The sequence below is a fragment of the Lissotriton vulgaris genome, chromosome 2_1 (genome assembly GCF_964263255.1).
Source record: "Lissotriton vulgaris chromosome 2_1, aLisVul1.2, whole genome shotgun sequence".
In the NCBI taxonomy this organism is placed as follows: Eukaryota; Metazoa; Chordata; class Amphibia; order Caudata; family Salamandridae; genus Lissotriton; species Lissotriton vulgaris.
The window spans coordinates 949,790,712-949,808,670 of record NC_141687.1 but is presented as its reverse complement, the minus strand read 5'-3'; the positions used below and the strand labels follow the sequence as shown (position 1 = coordinate 949,808,670).

Here is a 17,959-nt window from a genome sequence, read left to right as displayed (position 1 = left end):
TTTGTTCACGATAATCCACACAATTTTGGTTCATATGTTGTTTATTCTTGCTTTATCCCTTGCAAAAATCTCTTTTTGTGTGTTCAATGTCAAGTTGACTATGTATTTTTCTCTTGCCACAAAGTATAAATTTTTCATGAGTTTTTGATAAATAACTGACATAAATCATTGTCCGAGTTGACTAACAGTGTGGTTTACTCTTTAATGACATTAAATGTTGTAAATATGTGCATAGAGGCATAGGTAAATTCTCTTTTTCGCTATTAACGGGCCCTACCTACCCTCTTCCCTACTGGGCCAAACCCCTCCTTGTTCTTCATCAACCATAGTTCATTGGCGGTGGTGTAGACTATTTGCAAGCATTCCTTCTCTGAAATTCTGTATGTTTGATGTAACACCGTAAGAGGCCAAAGGTGTACTCAGATGTGGGTCCCTGGCTCACTGTGCCACAGTGGGGGCCGGTAAGATTTGGAGGGAGGTGGCGGATGGTTCACACTCACACACACACATAGACATAACACTCACAGCAATGCATTCACACACATACACACACACATCCATTCACAACACACCTCAACAAACATTCATACATACACACACGCACCAATCATTAATTTCAAAGAAAAGCGCACACTTACCTGCAGCCAGCTCTGCCTCAGAGGTTACAGGAGGTTCGGGACGGATGCCTTCCCTCATTGGCTGACCTAAGGTAGCCACTGAGGGAAGGCACCAGTCCTAATGTCATCACATAGTGGGATGGAGTCAGTGAGACTGCTGAACCCACCCACTCTGTGATGATATGTCACTGATGGACACTTGATCCTGGGCGCCTCAGGGCTTAAAACTGAAGTGCCCAGGTGCGAGGCAATCAGCGACGCTACCCCTCGTCACTTAGGGGAGGGCCTCAGGGACCTCTGCTGAGCTGAGGACATCACGTCCACAGGAGCTGTGACTTCCTCAGGCCAGCAAAGTTCAGCTCAGGCAGCCAGGAGCCTGCGCATTAGCGCATGTCTGGCTCCTGCCTGACCTGAAAATGAACAGTGTCTGTCAGGCTGACCTTTGTTCAGCCTGACAAATGCTGTTCGTGAGGGGCAAAAGGTAGAGCGGCGTGGCCCTTCAGTCCCAATGGCCCGTTCGCACCTGCTGTGCCAAAGGATCCAAAATATACCTCACTGAAAAGCCTAAAAAGGCTAAAACCTATCTGGGGTTGCTTTTATTCCTTTCTACAGCGGGCTTTGTCTGGCAGTTGGGGATGGGTGGTGCCCAAGAGGAGCTTGGTCAGTACTTATTTGCTTTAGGTGGGCCTCTATCTCAAGAGACACAGTGGGCGAAAATTAGTAGGTTAGAATGTTACACTGAGGGCTTGCCAACAGTTCTTAACCGTTTCACTATGGGGACCCCTACTGAATCATTATCGGAATATGGAGACCCCTCACTGAGACATTAATTGAAGTTCGGGCCCCTGGCCTAAGCAATTTGTATGATTTGGACCTCAGAATAATACACAAAAATACGAAAACAAGTAAACACCAAACAAATGCTCAAATATTTGAATATTTTGTGTAATTCACAATCAAATATAGAAACTTTTTTTTAAAATGTTCAATATTGCTTCCTTATTTGTATATACTTTATTAATTTTCATTGATTAATTTTGATAGTATTTAATTTTGTAAATCCTTTGTGGACCCCCTAAGTACATGTCTTGGACCCCCTAGTGGTCCTCTGACCACAGGCTAAGAACTAGTTCCTTTGCAAGCATTCTACCCATCACCTTTTGTTTTCTTTTTTGCCAATGTTCAGAGGTCAGATAGTAGCAGTGCTGTGTGCTATGATGCTAATTGCGAGGTCATTGATTATGTACAGGGTCTGTTTATGTTAGTGTTTTGATATCTGCGGAGGTCTGCCTGTAACAGCGCTCTGAGTATTAGTCATTGATCTCAAAAGCAGCAAGCAACGGGCTGGTCTACGAACACTTTACTAATGCATACCTTAACGTTTTTCTCTGTAGATGAGTTTCTGTACATTTGTAGTTTATTTCAAGGATTGCTAACGCCCATTTTTCCCTTTGTATAGTTCCGACATTCAAATGAAACCCCCATATTACATGATAGACCACTTGCCAATACATTGTGTCTAGTGCGCGTTTGCGTTGTTTGGATAATATAGTTTCCAGCACAATTCTTTGCCTTTGCTTGCGGGTCATACATTAGGGAGTTCATATATCCCACCATGCTCTCAGAAGTGGTGAATGTATGTTCTGCTTGGCTTTCGCTTTTTAAAGTGTGCTCCTGTGTCCTCATTCTTTACTGTCCTATGAAGTTGCTCCAAACGCAGCGTTTAGTGCTAAGATGGGGAAAGAATGGAGGTCTAGTGGTAGGCAACCAGTGAGATTTTATGTCTGTTGTTCAGGATCTGTGCTGGAGCTGTTTTGGTGAGGGCGGGATGTTGAGAGATGATGTTACAGAGGAATATCCCAGACTGTGGACATCAAGGCTATACCTAAGGGTTACCAACACTTTACTCCAACATAGCTGGCTGATATGGAATCGGCTATGAGGATACAGAGGTTTTCTCTAAATAGGCTTTGTATTTCTGGCAGACCATTAAAATGGCGAACACCCATTCTTGGTATAGTTCCCAATAGACAAATGTGTCTGAAAGACTAATGTGACTGGATAAGTAACATGTTAGTTACTTTGGGGTCTGTGTTTTTTCGGGATAAGTCTTGTATCTGAAGACATCTTGCCTTAGTCCCTCTGATCCATCAGAGGGGCATGTTAGAGAAATCTTCCATTTGGCCTGTAGAACAGTCTGACTGAATTATTTTCTCTTTGTACACTTTTGTAATCATCCTTCTTTTCTCTCCCTCAGCGGTGGGCACCTACTTGCCACCCCTGCAGCAGGTATTCCAGGCACCACGTCGTCCCGGGATAGGCACAGTTGGAAAGCCCATCAAGTTGCTTGCCAATTACTTTGAGGTTGACATTCCCAAGATCGACGTTTACCACTATGAAGTGGACATCAAGCCTGACAAGTGCCCCCGCAGAGTCAACAGGTAAGGCACTGGGGAATGCAAGGGATGAGAGTCTGTTGTGACATTGGAAACCCAAGTGCTGGCACTGCATTTTCAGCAGGCGAAATTAGGTCTACAATATTGTAGCACCAACTCCTTAGATCCACAGATCAGGACATTTAGAGGACCTTCTTTTGCTTTCCGTGTGACAGTAGTTATGATAAGTAGAAGCGACTGTCGGCTCTTGTATTGTGTCATTATCTATGTAAAATGTGGAGTCATGCCGTTCTTTTCCAGCAGGCTCTCTTTCAGTTGCTACATGTATTCATCAGCTGCATCAGTATGCAACAGCTAAAGTATTGCTGTTTAGGCGAAATGGATGTTACGAATAGCTATGGTACGGGTATATGGATTGATGGATCTGACGAGGATGAAAGTTTTTGTTGTTTTCATATATGCCCTCTCCTGAAGCCTTGTTCCCTTCTTCCAAAGCTTGAAGAATGACAAAAAATATCGTAATTTTCCAATATGTATCTTAAAGAAGGATTAAAGTGAACTGAAAAATTGCTGCATATAGGGAAATTGTTTGCATTAGGAGCTAGCGGCCAACACTACTGAATGCCCTGGTCGCCTCCTCTTGATTCCACCTTATGTTTTTTTCTTCAACTATACCACATTTCGGGCCCGATGTAGGAAATCCCAGATTACCGATTCTTAAATACCGAATCATACCAATTCGGTATTTAAGAACAGGCAAATGGGATGTAGGTAATTTTACCGAAAAAATTACTGAGTTGGTAAGTTTCGGTAATTACAGAATCGGTAAATACCGATTCGGTAATTGCCGTTCATTCGTATGGGCCTGGAGGCCCATAGGAATGAATGCCAATTACCGAATTGGTATTTACCGATTCGTTAAAAGGGGGAAACATTGAAGGGTGGCAGGGTGTCACTTTGACACCCTGTTGTACCCCCTCAATTGTGTATGGGTGCACATGTTGCAGACATACATGCCCTAAGGGCATGTATGTCTGCAACATGGCACTGTTGGAAAAGCAAAAAAAATGCTTTTTCCAAGGTTTTCATTATTTACCACCAACTTGTAGTTGGTGGTAAATAACGAATCCTAAAAGGGGAAAAGCACTCATTTGATTGCTCCCTACATAGCAAAATCGGTATTTTACCGATTCCTTAAAATACCGATTTGGTAAATTACCGAATCAGTAAAATGCCCACCTACATCTCATTTTCCAAATACCGGTCGGTAACGGCCGAAATTACCGAATTTCGGCCGTTACCGACCGGTATTTGCCTACCTACATCTGGCCCTTCCTGTCTTTCTTTTACTCTTTCATGTTCTTCACCCTACCTTTTCACTTTGTTACTGTTTTCCCACCTCTTCTTCCTTTCTCTCATATCTGCTCCCCTCTTTTGCTTGGTGTGGGTCAAAATGTAATGATGAAGAATAAGTACTGTTTTCAAAGATGGGTGCTACTGCCCACAACCTGCTCCACAGATGCAAATTAACCACTGGTCATACTGCTTCTGAAGCTCCTAGGTGAAGGAAAAATTCTGAGTGAGGTCACAATTTGTCTTTTCAACTTTACATTTTTATTACATTTTTACCAAGTCTAACAGATACATAAACATAGAGGGCATTCTGAAGATTCAGTGCACAAATGTCAACATGACACTGTTTCAGTCACCTACTACATGGTAAAATAAAGCGCTTGTATTCTGCTAGACCAGTCCATGCTTCCAGGAAGAGCAACCCTGCATTACACGTCTCCCCCCTCCTTTTAACAAGTATTGTGCCAGGCTGTTTTACCAAAAGAGCCACAGACTTTAATAGGTGCCATTTACCAAGAACGGGACATGGACAGAATAAAAGAGGCTAAGTAAAATGGGATTAGAAGCTGGGGTGTTAGTAAGAAAGTTTGGTTCGGTTGTATACCAAACACGCCCCAAGGTGGTGGAAAAGCATGTCATTGCGAGTACAGATAAATAGGAGGATTGACAAATTCAGTTAAATACAAATGTCACAGCACCGGAAACCTCTTTAGCATTTTAAGTACCTCTGTCGGACAAGTTTTAGGACTTGTGCCCTTGCTGCTCCGGTTTGGTTTACTCTGACAATCTATGTCTAATAGGTACATTGAGGCAACGAGTTGGATACCTCCTCTATCATCTGGTTAAGGGATCAGTCGAGTTGTTTCTGGAATCGGTTCCACATTGCGTTTACCAGTTTCCCCAGACGATCCATGTTCCTCCTTTATCTCCTCTGGTTTGAAGACTTTGGAGACAGAAATCTGGGCCTAGTCACAGGGCCATAAATACTGGTCATTTGATACAAAGTGGAGGTGGGTTTCAACCTTGCGTGGAATCAATATAAGTCCCGTGGGTACGTGTCCAGATTATTATTATTATTAAATCGGTTTTGTACAGCGCACGGTTACCCTAGAGCATCCCAGCGCTTTGCCAACAGAGAATATCAGAAATAGCGAAGACAGAAAAGGTTAGCAGAAGAGGAAAGTTTTAAGCGCAGAAGACAAGGTTCCGCGGGTAGACATAGAGGGAGGGCATTCCAGAGGGAGGCGACGTTGATGGAGAATCTCCTTCCTCCTGATCGGGCCTTTTTTACCCTAGGGACAACAGTCAGGTGTTGCTGGTCTGAGCGTAAAGTTCTACTGGCTTTATACGGGATCACCATCTTTTGAAGGACGGGGCCTTTGCCTTGCAAGATTTTGTGTGCAAGGCAAAGGGATTTAAATTTCACCCTTTCCCGTATTGGCAGCCAGTGTAACGCCCTCAGTGCTGGTTTAGCTGAATGAGACATGGGGATGTTGTAAAGCATTCGTTCTGAACTTGTTGGAGTCTGTTCAGAGTGCTCTCAGGGGCACCGAGGTAGATCGCATTGCTGAAGTCTAACCTAGACATAATCAGACCCTGGATTAAGAGCTTCCTAGATAGAAAAGGGATGAGGGGTAGTACCTTACGTACCGATCGGAGGAGACCAAAACAGACACCCGCTAGTTTGGAGTCCTGGGTTCTGAGGGAGAGATCTCGTTCCAACCAAATGCCCAGGCTCTTGATCTCAGCCTTTGGTTCAGGAAGAGGTCCTAGGCAACAGGGCCAGGCCAGGCAGGGGAGAGAGGGACTTTTTGGTCCCATCAGCATAATCTCCGTTTTGGACCCATTCAGTTTAAGTGCTGAGTCCCCCATCCAGGAATGGACCTTTGAGAGGCAGGCGTGAAGTATCTGTGAGTTTTCCATGGATTGGGTGAGGGCGAACACCAGTTGGGTGTCGTCGGCATAGCTCACGATCTTGATGTTGAATGGAGCCACCACTTCCTCCAAGGGAGCCATATACACGTTAAATAGTGTAGGACTCAGGGAGGAGCCCTGAGGCACGCCACAGTGGAGGTGAGTGGATGCCGATCGTGCGCCCCCTTCCCAAACCTGGAAAGATCTTTCACTGAGGAATGACCTAAGCCAATTCAGCGCTGTCCCCCTCACTCCGGCGTCCGACAGTCGCTGGAGTAACACTCAATGGTTAACAGTGTCGAACGCTGCACTCAGGTCCAGGAGGATCACTGCCACTGATCCCCCCCGAATCCAAAATGCAGCGTGCCTCCTCCATGACTGCCAGCAAGGCGGTGTCAGTGCCTTGGCCCGGGCGAAAACCTGTTTGAGAGCTTCTTAACACACCATTGGACTCAACAAAATTAGATTACTGAGAGTTAACCAATTTTTCCGCGATTTTACTCAGTCCTAGGAGGAGCGAGATAGGCCTGTAATTGGCCATATCTAGGGGGTCTAGGGAAGTTTTTTTTAGGAGGGCTTTCACTATTGCGCTCTTCCAATTAGGTGGAACAATACCCGTGCCTAATGAGGCGTTGATGACTAAGGTGATGGGCTCCACAATGGAAGGGGCAACCTGTTTAAGGATCCTCATAGGGGCAACATCCCGGGGGGAGCCACTCTTAATTGAGCATAGGACTTTAAGGACTTCATCCTTAGTGACTGGCCCAAAGGATTCCAAGGTTATCTGAGGACGACCTTCCTCCTCCAATAGCTCAGGTCCTATCTTGGGCTGGGGTAGAGAAATGAGAATTTTTTTCAATTTTTGTGTGGAAGCCAGATTATTGCATTTAACTTCCAAATTCTCAGTGGGGGCAGAAGGTGTAGGAACCTTCAAAAGTTCTTTGACCACCAAGAAAGTTTCTCTTGAGGAGTTGGAGGCATTACCAATTTTCTCCTCGAAAAACTGAGTTTTAGCCAGCCGGATGGAGATCTTGTAGCTCCTCATTGCCGTTCGGTATTCCATCTTACTAGCTACCTCCCAGTTTTTTCTCCAGGCACGCTCTAATTTTTTGCATGCCCTCCGGATAACCCTCAGCTCAGGTGTGTACCAAGGAGCGGTGTGTAGTCTTTTCTCCTATATTCCTGTCGATCTTATAGGGAGGACGGCATCTAAAGTGTTCGACATCCACCTACAAAGGTCTGCTTCGGCTACGACAGGGTCCTGTGAAAGTAGTGGGCGTGAGGCTTCCAGGCTACAAGTGAAATTTTCCACTGATAGCCTGGCCCATGGTCTGTCAGGTGCACCAACACTAGAGGGGGGGATGCTCTCAGATGTCCGGCATGGGGACCGTGCAATCACTGTTTGTAGTGTGCATGCAGTGTTCTGATTGGCTGAGTGTTCCTAACTCAAGGCCTCATTAGAATAGCAGTCAGACTGCCACCAACAGGCTGTCAGTGGCGATCCGACAGCGATCCAGCAGAGCGATCCGACCGCCGCTTTAGGATGTAGTCGGTCTGACTTATACGGTTAGAGGGACCACCCAACGAGTTTGACAGGCCCAAGGAGCCCGTCTGTCGGATCATATTGCCTACAATATGGGTGGTGCCTGCACAGGCACTCCTGCAGGGATTACGATGTCCCTTTCTGACAGCCTTTCCATGGTGGTCCGACTGCCATGGAAAGGCGGTCGGAAAGGGACTTTGCGGTCCCCTAGCAGGCCCCCTCCCTCGTGGGCGTCCGCTATGAGGCCCGTGCCCCCAAACATTCATGCTTTGTGTGGCAGGCACCACATGATGCCTGGCACAGGTGGCATGGATGTTTAAAAACATCCCCTTTCCACTCCAGCTTGTGCTGTAGTCCTTTTCCGGGCCGCAGCACAAGCCGCAGTGGAAAAGAGGATGTTTCCGACCTCCTACACAGCAGTCTCATCTTAATTGGCTGGGTTGAACCACTGACTACATGTTGGTCGGTTTCCTACCTGATGCGATGGCGGTCGGATGCTCGTCCGACTGCCATTGTAATTAGGCCCTTAGCGACATCTGACTTTATGGTGTTATGGGAACGCACTGCCCTCCAGCCAAAAGTGTTTTATTGCGGCCAATCTCCTGAGACCATTGTGGTGTCGCTGACTATCTGTGGGATGGATCTGGGTATTCCTGTTTGCCCGCTTGTCTGTGGGTTATGTGTCCCCCCACCTGTGATATGTCAATCAGTTGCTTCAGGCCTAGGTCGCGGAGATGTGAGTTCATTATTATATGTACATATATCATGTTGTATATACATTCTATTTATCAATGTAAATATCCTCCCAGTTGAATTTTCAACTACATCAGTTGCCTCATCACTTCATGACAGTCACGTTGTTTGAGGTTTGGTGTGTTTCTGTTATGTCTGTTACAGCCTCCCCAGTTACTTGCATTCTTTTAACTTGAGAACTGCGTTTTTACAGTAGGAAACCCCCACTTGCAACAACAGCACAAAAATGAGAATAGAGAGCAATGATATGCACAGCCTGGTCACCCACCGGGGAACCAGGAAAACAAACCCAAAAACAAGTCCTTCTTAGGGGCACCTCCCTCGTTCTTCATGTCAGCTTGTGATGCAGTGCTTGGATGGCAAGAGTTAGTGTCCCATTGTCCATATCATATGCAGGTATAAAGGTACAGTGGGATGCACCGATTTTGGTGCACACCCCAACCTACGTCGCGGTCACCAAGTCCTAAACATACCAATGTTGCATCACCATGAGGTGGATGGCTCTTAGTTCTTCCTTGATAGCATTTGGGCCAAGCTCAGTATTGTTGTTCATCATCAGTAATTCCCACCTGGTTTTTGTAACCAGTATGCGTTCGTCTTCGTTTGCAGGGTGAACAAGGGTATGGACCCTCCTGCGTTTACTTGAGTGTCCGAAAACAGTCTGAATTCTCCCGGAATGTCCTTGTGCTGAGCCCAGCCAAAGTAATCAGTAGCTCTTTTTTCTCAAGCCTGACCCAAGAGAGTTATTTTCTTCTGCAGCGGATGTTGGAACAACTCGTACAGATATTCTCTAGAGATGACCAGTGTTGAGATGTGTATGATTACAAGGGTGCAAAGGCCCTGCCATCCGGGGATGTGTTGAGTGTAGGCAAACTCACCACACTGCCAGTAGGTATCCTTCAGCGCGGAGATGCCCCATTGCATGTCCGGTACGTGCACATTGCTCTGCAATTTTTATTGGTGTCAAGTGGGATTGTTCTTTTGCCTCTGAAACACATAGAATGAAATAGACAGCTATTTCACTCAGTCAATCGTGTATGCTTCGTTTCTACAGAGTTTTCACAGAAATAGAGAGACGGGCGTTTCAATAAAAAGGGTTTATTGAACAGTCTTCTTTCTCATGCAAGAGAGGTGAACTGCTACAATCGTTAGACAGAACAGAATGCGAAGTATAATGCGTACAGCGTAAACAGTAATATAAAATAATACTGTAATAGCATTGTCTGTTGCTATGACATGTAAAAATACATACATAAATAACACAGGCTAAAATACCCAACTGGTGCTTCTAAAATACGCCTACTCCAGTGTACCTAACCTAGGTCTAGTACGAGGGAAAAAGTAGGTGTTCGTCTTTTAGCATAGGTGTAGTTTTGCCAAGAATTGCCAAAGGTTTCTCTAGGTTCTAATCAGCTCCATACCTTAGAATGTGAGAGCTTGGTATCTCTGTCTTGAAACTCGATTTCCCAACACCCCGCAAGGGGAGTCGGAAACACTGGAGCTGGATTTCTCGGCAGGAGGAAGACCGCTTCTGATCAGTGCGTCAGCTGGAGAGTTGGCTTCCTTCGACACTTGCTGTAGCGAGCTGCGTCGTGCAAGTAGGTAGTCAAACTGCACCAAACCACACTGTGCTTTCCCATAGCAAGTAAAGGTATATTTATACCTTGAAGGTGTTTAGGAATGCCAGTATTGATGTAAAGTCGAGCATATGAACGTCATGCATGAACCCCATAGGAATAGATGTTCATGCATAATAATGAGTTCTTGGAGAAATCAATATTCATGCAAGAGGAAGTCCCTAACGGCTTAAGAGTCTGGTTTCCCAAGAAATCGTTGTGACGTAGATGAACGGATGGAAGTAGCCATGCCTGTATTTGGCTAGCATGGACTATGCCTAAATAAGGACTAGATTTCTATGCCTATATAAGGGCAATGCGAATTATACCTATATAAGGGCATGAATCGGGAAATGCATACGGAATCTAAAATCAAACACAACACCCAATCCCCTTTCTTATGTACGACATTACTAATTTCTAAACACGTTAAACATATCTAAACATGAAGTGTTAAAAACCCACCCAAAATACACATATAATGCATTACAATTGGTTGTACATATAAAAGATGCATTGGTGCTGTACGCATTTAAAGCAAAGTTTCATTCGAAGCATAGTGTTTTGACATGTAAATGCTATCTGAATGAATCATGAAAATATACATTTATGAAATGGCTCGTAAATACAGGAAAAAAAGGCTGAAACCGTTTCATGTCAGATTACATAAAACTGTATGTGGACAAGGTCAAATATTGTCTCTGGAAATATATTCAAAGATTTTTTGTTCTCTTTGAATAGTTCTACTTTAAGCAGATTACTTGTACTTGAAAAATACAAATTTCGAAAAAAAAAATATATTTTCTTAGGAAAAAGAGTTCCAAAGTTAGAATCTTGTTTTGAAAAAATTAAGGTCAAATTCAAAGTCAGAACACTGTGTGCCAAAATCAAAAGTCAGTGTTAGGGCTTGGAGAAAACATGAAATCTTCTATGTCCTTTGACAAAATGTCTACTACCATTGTAGGCGAAAGTTGTATTACCTCGTTTTGAAGATTAACCGCACATAGATGTGAAGCATTGCCGTCAGCATTGGTCGCATTAGCAATGTTTGTAATGGATGGTACCTGCGCACCTGTCTCCTCTCGTACCTCAGCAGTTGCATTTTGCGTCTGTGAGATCTCAATGAACGCTGTCATCCGGATTGGTAGCCGCTGAGGACAACACAGAGCATGGGCCTTTACCGGTTCCAGCAAAGTATCAACATCCGTTGGCATGACTGATGAGAGTGTGAGACATGTGTCTAACACACATTCTTCTCCGCATAGCAGGCAGCGTAGAACAGGTAAGATTCGATCTTGCCAAATTTGTCTGAATGACAGAAACCATGTGGTATTTAATTCTCGTAGACAAGGTAGTCCCAAAATTTGGACAATGTGCTCACAACACTTCATCACCAGTAGAGTTGTCTCCATGGAGAACTGGGTGTCGCTGGTGAATTGGCTTGCCATATCATAGCAGTAGGAGCAAAAATTAATATCCTTGCAATGAGCCCAAAGAGGAGGGGCATTCCGCCAAACACTGAGTGCACAAAGTACGGAAATATTCCTAGAAAAGGTGCTAACAGTCCAGAAAATACGGTCTTAAATACATGTACGATACCGCTCGTATCAGACATGTTTATGATACGACTTAACATTTCTGAGAAATGTATAGGGCAGTTTGTAGTTAAGAGGGCATGTATCTCGGCAGAAGTCCTTGCGACTTGCAGATCATTGGTCTCTTTGGCCGAGGTCAGTGGCACCGTTTCTTGCAAAAGAATGGCTTTCATTCTGCTTAAAGTATCAATTCGTAGAGAAGAGATGTTCAGTGAAGGCCATAAAGGAGACTCCCTGCTTGTCTTGGTTTTAGGAAACAATACTTGCATACAACAAGTGATCCTGGCTGACACAGTTACTAGATATGGTATACCTGGCAACATGCCAGAGCAGCTGTGATTGTTCAACATGAGGTAACTTCAGTTTGAAAGGTGTCCAAAAATTGGATCAATCACTGCAGCTGGTGAACCTTGCAGGTGGCAGGATAAATTGTTAGAGGAACAATCAGAAGCCCCGTGTAAGTTTATACCCTGACATAAGAGAGAACCGCTCAGTGCATTTTCACAGTTTTATCCGCTAAGAAACACTTCGCGTCCCCCACTCCAACATCTGTGTGTGTATGGTAATTCCCAGGATGTCTTGATGTAATCTTTACCCAACCTTTCATATGTGCCTGGTGGTATGTGTTTTAGGCAATACTGAAAATGGAAAATTGTAACATGCAGAGTGATTGTTCCATGTATTATCCATTCAGTAGCTGGTTTCTCTGCTACCTTAAATGGCAATCTTTCCAGTTTTTCAATGCTCATCACCGTATAGTCTGCTCCTCTTTGTGCCAATCTGATCTGTTTATCAGTGAGATTGAATTTTGAAAACAGGGACGTAGTATTGATCAAACTCCAAGGCACATATACTGAACAAAATGACCAAGTCCTGTTCCATGATGTCTATGGCAGAAGACACTATGCTGTCCAATGAATATATCCTGGACGAAAGAGTCGTTAACCCATTGTCCACCACAGAGAGAGTTTTCTCTAAATTAATACGATCAATTTCTCGTATTCTTTCTGCAGTCTCTGCTTGCGTAATCTTCCATGCTTCATTATAAGCAGCAAAGATACCGGCATATATAAAACGTTTCTGATGCGGTTTTCTTGGTCCTAGCAAGAATTCCCTAAGATCAGCGCCATCTTTATGTAAAGATAAGTGTTGCTTTACATCCTTAAGTGTAGCTCTATGTAGCCAATCAAGGCACAGCTTCCCTACACTGTATGTTGTTACTATTCCAGAATACTGTCTTTGAACGTATCTTGGGTCTGGCCTATTGAATGTGAAACCCGGTGTATTGTTCAGAAATCCATCTTGACAGTTGTTTGTGTCGGTGGGCCACATCAACCATTTATTCCAATCTGGATCTGTTCTGTTGTGAAGCAAAATAGTATGTACGTCGACCTCCCCCTCTGAAGTGTTATTACTTTCAGATGTAGGTGTAGGTATGGACGGATTATTCAAGTCTTTTTTCTTGGCTAACTCAATACAAGACGTGTGTTGAACAGTGTCATTCAAAAACAAAATTTGCTCAGGGATAATACAGGCTCTAAATAAAGCTGCTACACCCTGTATCTGCCAATCTTTTGTGCCCCAGACAGATTTTGTCTCAATGTTGTATTTCCAAAAATCGAAACCTAGTTTAGACAGTTGGGCATAAAGGGCTGCAGAATAAATCTGTTTTTTATTTGTTGACATACTTTTCATTCCTGTTTTGTTTACATTTTTAAAGTAAAATGATTCAGCATTGGATACATTAAACCCTGAAAAGTATGGGAATTTCATAGAAAAAGTTTTTGAGCTACCCTTTGGTGGCGTAGGACAATGTTCCCATTGGTTATACATTAATACATTTCTAGGATTTGCAGATTTGTGCAAGAAATGATGACCATAATGATTATAGCAATACATTTGTTCATAGTCTGATGAATCTTCTAAATATTCATGGTTTGTAAATACTGCAGACATTTCTAGGTCTGACATATTATTAACAGTCTCGAAGTCCCAATCATCAGAAAAGGTAGTAGATGAAACAAAGTCACTTAATTAAATCTTGAATAAGTGTGGAATCTTCAACAGCTCGGACGGGCAAAAAGTGTCACATTCTGTTTAGTCCCAAGCTATACCACCTGGTATATGAACAGCTGTGATGTTCACGATGGGATGATTTGTGTGGCTTGAGGAGTAAGTTGATGTTCTTACTTGCTGTGTCCATTTTGACATATCCTCCATTTATCAGCATACCCAGAGTTATTACCAGAGCTAACCAAAGTAGAAGAAAAAGCACACCTAACACAATCCTAAGTTCAATCCATGGTGAAACCAGATAAGTCTTTTCCAGGTGATGAAAAAGGTCTGTTGCTTGTTCTTTCAAAGTTCTTTTCGCTTCCGTTGTTTCAGGTTCGCTGGGATCCTCAGAAAACGTATCAAAGTTAATGAAATAGCCAGAGGCAGTTCTGTCAATTGTTGGGCTTGCATCAGGATTCGTTGAAATCGCTGGAACCACAGGATCACTTGTTACGTTTGTGTAGACAGATGCTACTTCGTTGTAGACAGGTGTTTCTTGATGAACTGTTATTTGGGTCTCAAGCGGTACAAGTTCCATAGCTTTGTTGCATAGTTCTTCTTTTCGCACTGCAGATTTCTCAAAGGTGAAGAGTCTCTCAGTTTGAACCTCTTGGATAGTAGCTAGAGGAGTGCGTCTGTTACATTGGCGGTGTCCACTTGGCCTACTGCTTATTATCGGCCACATAGTGTGGTTTTATCAGGTCGATGGACACAAACCTGTTCTCCTTTTTACCAGCGAGGGGCGGCAGTAATACTGTTCTTGATCCGTGGATTGCTTGGACAGGTACTGGTTGTCTGTAAGAAGGCCCAAAGTCCTTCTTGTCAGCTGTCTTTTCTCTGACTAGATCCCCAAGCTTTGGGATCCAGACAGGCCTTGCTGGGACGGTCTGTTTTTCCCCAGTGGTGGTTGTCTTCAGGATCACGTTCCTTTGTTTCGTTCTTATTTCTGTTAAGTCCTGTGAAACAGCCAAACGATCTTTGATATCAAAATCATTTTGGTCCACCACTGATGTCTGACAATCCAGGTACGCGACTATCATTCTTGTCCCAAAAAGGACCTCATATGGAGTGATACCCCCTAGAGAACTTCTTGGCAAGTTGTTAAGACTACGTTGGACACTTATTAGATGTTTGACCCACCCGTCATCCGAACCTAATACCCCAGCTGTTATAGATTACTTTATGTCCCGTTTTTTTCTCTCCACAACCGAATTTCCCTCAGGATGGACTGGATTAAAGTACCGTAATGCAACCCCCAAATTGGCCATGGCCTCTTTGTAAGCTCAAGAGCTAAACGCAGGACCCTGGTCAGAATGTAGCATGCTGACTGCGTATGTGCCGATAAAGACTTGCAAATCTTTTATAACAGTTCGAGCGTCAGCCGAGAGCTGAGGCCACATCCAAATGAACCTTGAACACGAATCCACTGCGACCATGATATATTTTTATTTACCATCCCTTTGTAAGGGAACGCAGTGGTCCTGGTAAACGCAAGCTATTGGTTTATCCGAAATTAACAGGGGCGTCTGCGACTTTCATCTTTTGGCATATCTCACATTCCAAAACATAGTTTCTGGTCTGTTTCCTCATGCGTGGCCTACAGTATCTTTGTTTTAATAATGACACTGTGGCGGAAACACCTGCATGAGAAGAGGCAAGCCCTTCATGTGCTGCTAGGATTAGTCCTAATCTATGTTCCATGTTTGGAATTACCCTATCCCCCACTCCAGGCATTAACAGCCAGCATTATTTCACTGTCTATTTTCATTTTTAAATGAGTGATTGCAGCTATGGAAGCCGTTTGCACAGCTGCCTTCGCTGCTTCATCAGCCAATGAATTCCCTTCAACGCTATCACGTTGATGACTCAGCGTGTGTTTTGTAGTCCTTCTCGTAACTGAACTACTTGTTCCCAAAGCGTTTTATGCTTGATTGTGACAACCTTTGCATCTTTGAAACTATTTTGAAACCAGTTTTGCAAGTATTCATTGAAAGATTGAACACAATAATACGAATCGCACACTATGAGTGTGGGGAAATCGCGGTCCGTATTCTCAAGTGCCATCTTGAATGCTTGTAGTTCAGCTGGCTGAGCTGTACACTCTCCTAAAGATTGAGTTTTAGTGACCATTGATTTGAATTTGCCATTGTGCCAACGACCTTTAATGATCGCGCACGCCGCACTATAGGCTTGTTTACCTCCGTAGGGGGTTGAGCTGATCCATCAGTATAAATTATACATTCATACTGGTCTAGAGGCAGAATTTCAGTAGGCAGAGGACATTCTTGTTCGTATTGTAGACATGCTTGTGTTTTCAAATAGGGATCAAAACGTATTTAACATCAGTTGCAGCAAGAAAATTAACCCATTGTATCCATCTTGTATGTAAACCTTTAGCATTAGGAATGCTCGCTTTTGTCACTGCTACTAAGGCAGGTACAAGTGTTAGGACCATAATGCTTTTTCCCTGTGCGAGTGCTCTTTCTTTTGCTAAAGCAGTTTGAACAGCTGTCGGAACTTTTTTTGTAGAAGTGAATTTCATTTCTGCTTGTGTGTACAAGTGTGATTTGTAAGCTATTGGAATTTTTTCACCTTCGTTAAAAGTTAAGTATGTGAATCCGCATTGTCCTGGAATGATTCGGATCACTAAGTTGTGTATGTTTACACGTGTTTGCAAAATGTTTATTTGCTAACATGTCTGTTTGGAGTGAACGCAATATTTCTGTGTGTTTTTGTGTCCAATTTACTGTTTTAAAATCATGTTTGATTAATCGTAGAGAGGTTTAACCCTTTCTGCGTAATTTAAAATGTACGTTCTTCCGAAGTTCAGGAAACCTAGAATCGACTGTAAGTTTTACAGCATTTTTGGAGGTTGGAACAGCGCACACTTTTCTAAAAAGTTGGCTGCCATGCTTTTGCCTTCACTTGATAATTCATATCCTAGGAAAAGGACGTTGAGATGGGCAATTCTTAATTTCTTAAAATTGAATTTGTACCCCTCTGAGGCGAATCCAAGTATAATGGTGTTTACCATGTTCAAGTGCCTATCCAAGTCATCGTCTGTCAGATAAATATCATCGACATATGACAAAGCTTCGTCATCATAAGTTTGTAGTAACTGTTACCATTTCTGAGAATAACCCAGGACCATTCTTGAATCCCTGAGGAAGACGACAGAAGTGACGCTGTGTCCCCATTATTGAGAAAGCGGTCAAATACCTACTTTCTGGTGCAATGTTTTGACCGAAGAACCCATTTGAAATATCTAATGTGGTTTTATATTTTGTACACACATTGTTATTCATTAGTGCCGTACTGTGTGCATTTTGCACTGCAAATGTTTTGCAACAAGTATTTAGATGTCTGTAATCCAATACTAGACGATATGTATTGTCTGGCTTGGAAACAGGAAACAAAGGATTGTTCATTGACGAGGTGAACGTTTTAATCACCCCTTGGTATTGAAGTTGATCTAATATCTCCCTGACCTGTTTTCTAGCCTCTTGCTTAACTGGGTACTGCCTTTTTGCAGTTGGTTAATTTTTTTAACTGGATTTGATGGTGAGGTGAGTCCTCATCCCATCCTCCATGATTTTTGTATAATAGAGGGGCTTGGGCGACTGCCCATTTCCTGGCATAGGTATATCTTAAATGAATTGGAATATGGTTGGAGAAGGCTGGCATAATGATGTCCTCCCCATGTGGGCACTCCCTGACAAATTCTTGTGGCCATTCTTGTTCAGCTAGAAGAATGTCATAACCCTTAGAAAGTCGATCCTAACCGAACACGGATGGAAATGTCCTACTTCATTCTATAGCAAGTTCATCGTATTCAACTATAAGAACTTGTTTTTTGGTGCCAGGCTTCAAATTTATCCCCAACAACCCTCGATGAAACCAGCCAAGAATATTGACTGCCACATTCACTTATCTTCTCATCCGCCTCCCTTTGAATTCCAGAACATCTTCAATATGCTCCACAAGTTCAATCTTGCATCCCTTGTATGAGACAATGGAGTATGAGACAGTGGAGCGATCTGGAGGATCAGAGGTCTATCACCGTGACACACTTGGAAGGATCACCCATCCTGGGATTTTCCCCTTAGCACTCCTCGCG

General features: G+C 43.4%; 1 protein-coding gene across 2 annotated transcripts in view; it reads left to right on the top strand.

Moving 5' to 3' along the window:
• The window catches only part of LOC147731457 (protein argonaute-1), a 418,093-nt gene that overhangs the window by 150,049 nt on the left and 250,085 nt on the right, over positions 1–17,959 (top strand). For both annotated transcript variants that reach the window (XM_086956498.1, XM_086956499.1), the window contains exon 2: positions 2,875–3,058. In XM_086956498.1, coding sequence (XP_086812624.1) covers positions 2,875–3,058 — 184 coding nt within the window. The remainder of the gene's footprint in view (positions 1–2,874; positions 3,059–17,959) is intronic.